At 33.5% G+C, this 3,392-nt stretch overlaps 1 protein-coding gene across 1 annotated transcript; it reads right to left on the bottom strand.

The window, feature by feature from the left end:
• Nucleotides 1-228: 228 nt before the first annotated feature.
• Nucleotides 229-2,980, bottom strand: LOC124917865 (F-box/LRR-repeat protein At3g03360-like). The gene is made up of 3 exons (XM_047458146.1): nt 2,960-2,980; nt 1,033-1,623; nt 229-450 (listed from the first exon to the last, which is right to left on the bottom strand). The coding sequence occupies exons 1-3, from the start codon at nt 2,978-2,980 to the stop codon at nt 229-231; spliced, it is 834 nt and encodes a 277-aa protein (XP_047314102.1).
• Between the last annotated feature and the right edge of the window lie 412 nt (nt 2,981-3,392).

Raw genomic sequence — 3,392 nt, 5'->3', positions numbered from 1 at the left:
TATTAAACAATATCTCAAAAACTAAACAATAATCAAGCTAAATTAAAACACTAGTATTCTAGATTTAGTCTTTGATCAAGGAACGACGAACTCTATAGAAACTCTAACCATTTTTCATCACGGAGAATGCCGAACTCGATAAAAACACTAGACGAATGGAAGGAGAAATGATTTTGCGAAGGCATTCAGATTGATCTTGAAACATGTCTTTTTCCTCAATAGTTGTTTCTATATTGTCCCAACAATTGAAGCTTTTGTATATCTTGTTAGATGGACCAATAGCCAATACTTAAGTCCATTTAGATTCTCTAATAGATACTCAAGCAAATCAACTTGGTGTTGGTTTCCTATGAACCCATTCAACTCTAGCTTGGTTATGGTTCCATTAGGGAATTTCTCAATGACCTCCTTCTTCCCTATTTGTAAGTACTCTGGTAAGATTTTGAGCAACTGCAACAAATATTAAAAATATTAAAATGTTATGTAAGGATTTTCAAGAATAATGTGCTTGATTGTTGGAATCTTTACATTCAACTATCCCCTGTAATGGAAAGCATTACAAAACAATCGCCTCTTATTAGGGAATGCATGAACATGATCATCTAGGAACGTGAAAATGCAAAGCTGTTAGCAAGAAAATAATAACTCGGTTAGTTTAAAAACAATATTGATCAAGTACAAGAAGAGGAAGATGTACTTGGGAAGTCTTACTTTCAAACATGAATATAAGTGTGACGATAAAATTAGATTCTTGATCGTAGGGATATCATGACACAATCCATTGATGTTAAATCGGGAATGTACCATCTCGTCTCTAAAAATATTAACCAGTCTCGGGGGTTTGTTCTTAAATGAGAAGAATTATGTCGGACCAATTAATTGAACTGTATGGAGATTGTTGGCACAAAGATCAATCTTCGTTTTAACGAGACACTTCAAGGACAAAATCTTGAGATGATCACTTTGTATCGTATAATGGTCTGAAATTTTATGTAGAGATAACTTCTCAAGTAAAGGACAACTTTCTAGAACCTTAGTCAATTGAAGGCTGGTTATATTTACACTTTGTAGCTCATGGGAAATGAGTGAACCAAACTTTTCGGAAGTTGACTGATCCTGGAAATTGCAAGAGGCCACTCGCAGATGTTTCAATGACCCTTTATTTTCGGAGACAGTCTTAAGCAACAAAAAGTTATATTTCAACTTATATTGTTGTTTGTAGGAAGAAATTGGACGACAACCGAAGGTACCACTGGACAAATCAAGACCAATGGTCTCCACACCTTTTCTGACTGCACAAGTGATCCACCGATAAATAGATTGAGAAAAACACTTCCCCAATTCAAACTGAAGACAGAATGAGTTAATCTTGTTGCTGCCTTTCAACCGCTGCTGCATAATGTGGTCCACAAATTTCACAAAACGAGTGTCCCAATGTTTGTGTAAGGGATATCCCAATCCAAGTATATTAAGACGGTTAAATTTGAAGTCAGCATGGTTAATCCAAATGTATCTCCATCTTTTCGATAAAATGCTTGTCTTCACTGCATCTTTTATGTTCAACTTACAAGTGATTGTGTTCAGAATTTCATCTGGCAACTCACTAAGACGATCATTCTTTTTCTGTAAGTTTAGTTGAAACGGATCCACATCATGATCATCAACAAATCAATTTGAGGGCTATTACATAAATCCGCTCTTAAAAGTATTGAGAATGAGGATTTCAAAATTGACTAATAGTGTAAATGGTAATATAAATTGTTCCTACTTTAAGGGGGCAGATCTATGTATTACTCCTAAATTTGAAACTGAAAATAGTTATATAAATCAACATGGTATAGCTAGCTTCATACCGCCAATTGAACAAGCTTTGTGTCTTTGACTCATTATCTTAGTTTTATCTATGGAGACAACCGTAATGTAGTAGAAAGAAAAGTCATTCAAGATCAAACTATACCCGTGGTCTGCAACATCAAATAACAAAATAAAATCAAAGGAAAGGAAAGGAAAGAAAAATCTTGATTACTGTATCCCTAAGTCACCCACTGGACTGGACTATAAAAGTAGCATGATTATGAGTGAGTTCCTTTTTCATAGAGTTGCCATGGATTTCAAGTTCTTTTTACAAAAAATTACAAAATAATGTTTAGCCTAAAACAACAGCATTGTTCATTTTTAGGATACAAACACTAAACAACTACATTAAGAGGTGCTTTAAGGCAATTTATAAAACAGGATAATGTATTAATAGTGGAAAGTAGCACTTGGGATAATATAAATACTAGTTCCCTAAGAAGCCAATCCATGATGATGTTTGATAATGAATCAAACTTTTAGTTATTTAGACAATGTCTAATTGTGTGTCTATCTATGCAATAGTTAGTATTTTCACTAGTTTGATTAGTGCATTATCCTCCATCATATCTGAGCAGCTCACTAGCTAAGAGACATTTATTGTTTTCTATATATGAGAAAAATAAAAAGTTCTGATGAAGAAAAATATCACAACAAACATGGTTATCAAAGTTAGGGATTCAATTATACCATAATGTACAATAGGGGAAAGACAAATTTTGTGACCCGGGAAGGTACATGAAGTCAACAATGCATATACACGAAAGATCCAGCCTCATAGAAGATTATAAAAGTTGTTAGTAGTGTAAAAGATTATAGAAGTAGTTACTAATTGTTTATGAGTGTCCATACATGAATAGTATAAATAAATAAGGCAAATATGATGTAATAATTTCTGAATTTTTGTTTGTTTTGAGAAATGACTTATTGTCATTTAATAAAACCCAAAAAGGAAAAGAGATACAAGGGTTCAATCAAGACAAGGCAGCTTTTGCCTTGATATAAAAGAGTCATCAACAAAAAAAAGATATATTCAAATGACAACAAAAACAATAACAAACCGTAATAATTTTTTATTTCTTCCTAATGGAATGGGGCTCAGCACCTCCGTTCTTCTGCTCCCCATTTCTGATTCAATTTGTCCCGTCTCTATTCCTTATCTTCTATTATAATTCTCTCTCCTTGCATGTCAATGGAGTTTGTTTACATTTAACATTTTTTAGAACGAAGAGTCAAGCAGAACAAGTCGATACACATGGTAGACTGGTTCTAATAGTAGTGTCATCCAAACATCTTCCAACTGTAAGTAGAAAGCTTAGACTAGCCATTATTATTTCATAATTGTCTTGAAGATTCTCATTGTTCAAGTTCTGTTCAGGTTGCTTTCGTTAGCATGGTACCTTAACCATTACAGACGATCTGACTAGCACTTTCTTTAGCATTCACACTTGCATTTAGATAATTGCTACCCCAATGGGACAAACTCCAACAGCTATATTGAAGATATAATTTGTATGACAATAGTAACAACATTATTT

Source organism: Impatiens glandulifera, unplaced genomic scaffold (assembly GCF_907164915.1).
Source record: "Impatiens glandulifera unplaced genomic scaffold, dImpGla2.1, whole genome shotgun sequence".
In the NCBI taxonomy this organism is placed as follows: domain Eukaryota; kingdom Viridiplantae; phylum Streptophyta; class Magnoliopsida; order Ericales; family Balsaminaceae; genus Impatiens; species Impatiens glandulifera.
Note: the sequence above shows the minus strand (reverse complement) of the source record. Positions and strands in the feature narration are given on the sequence as shown.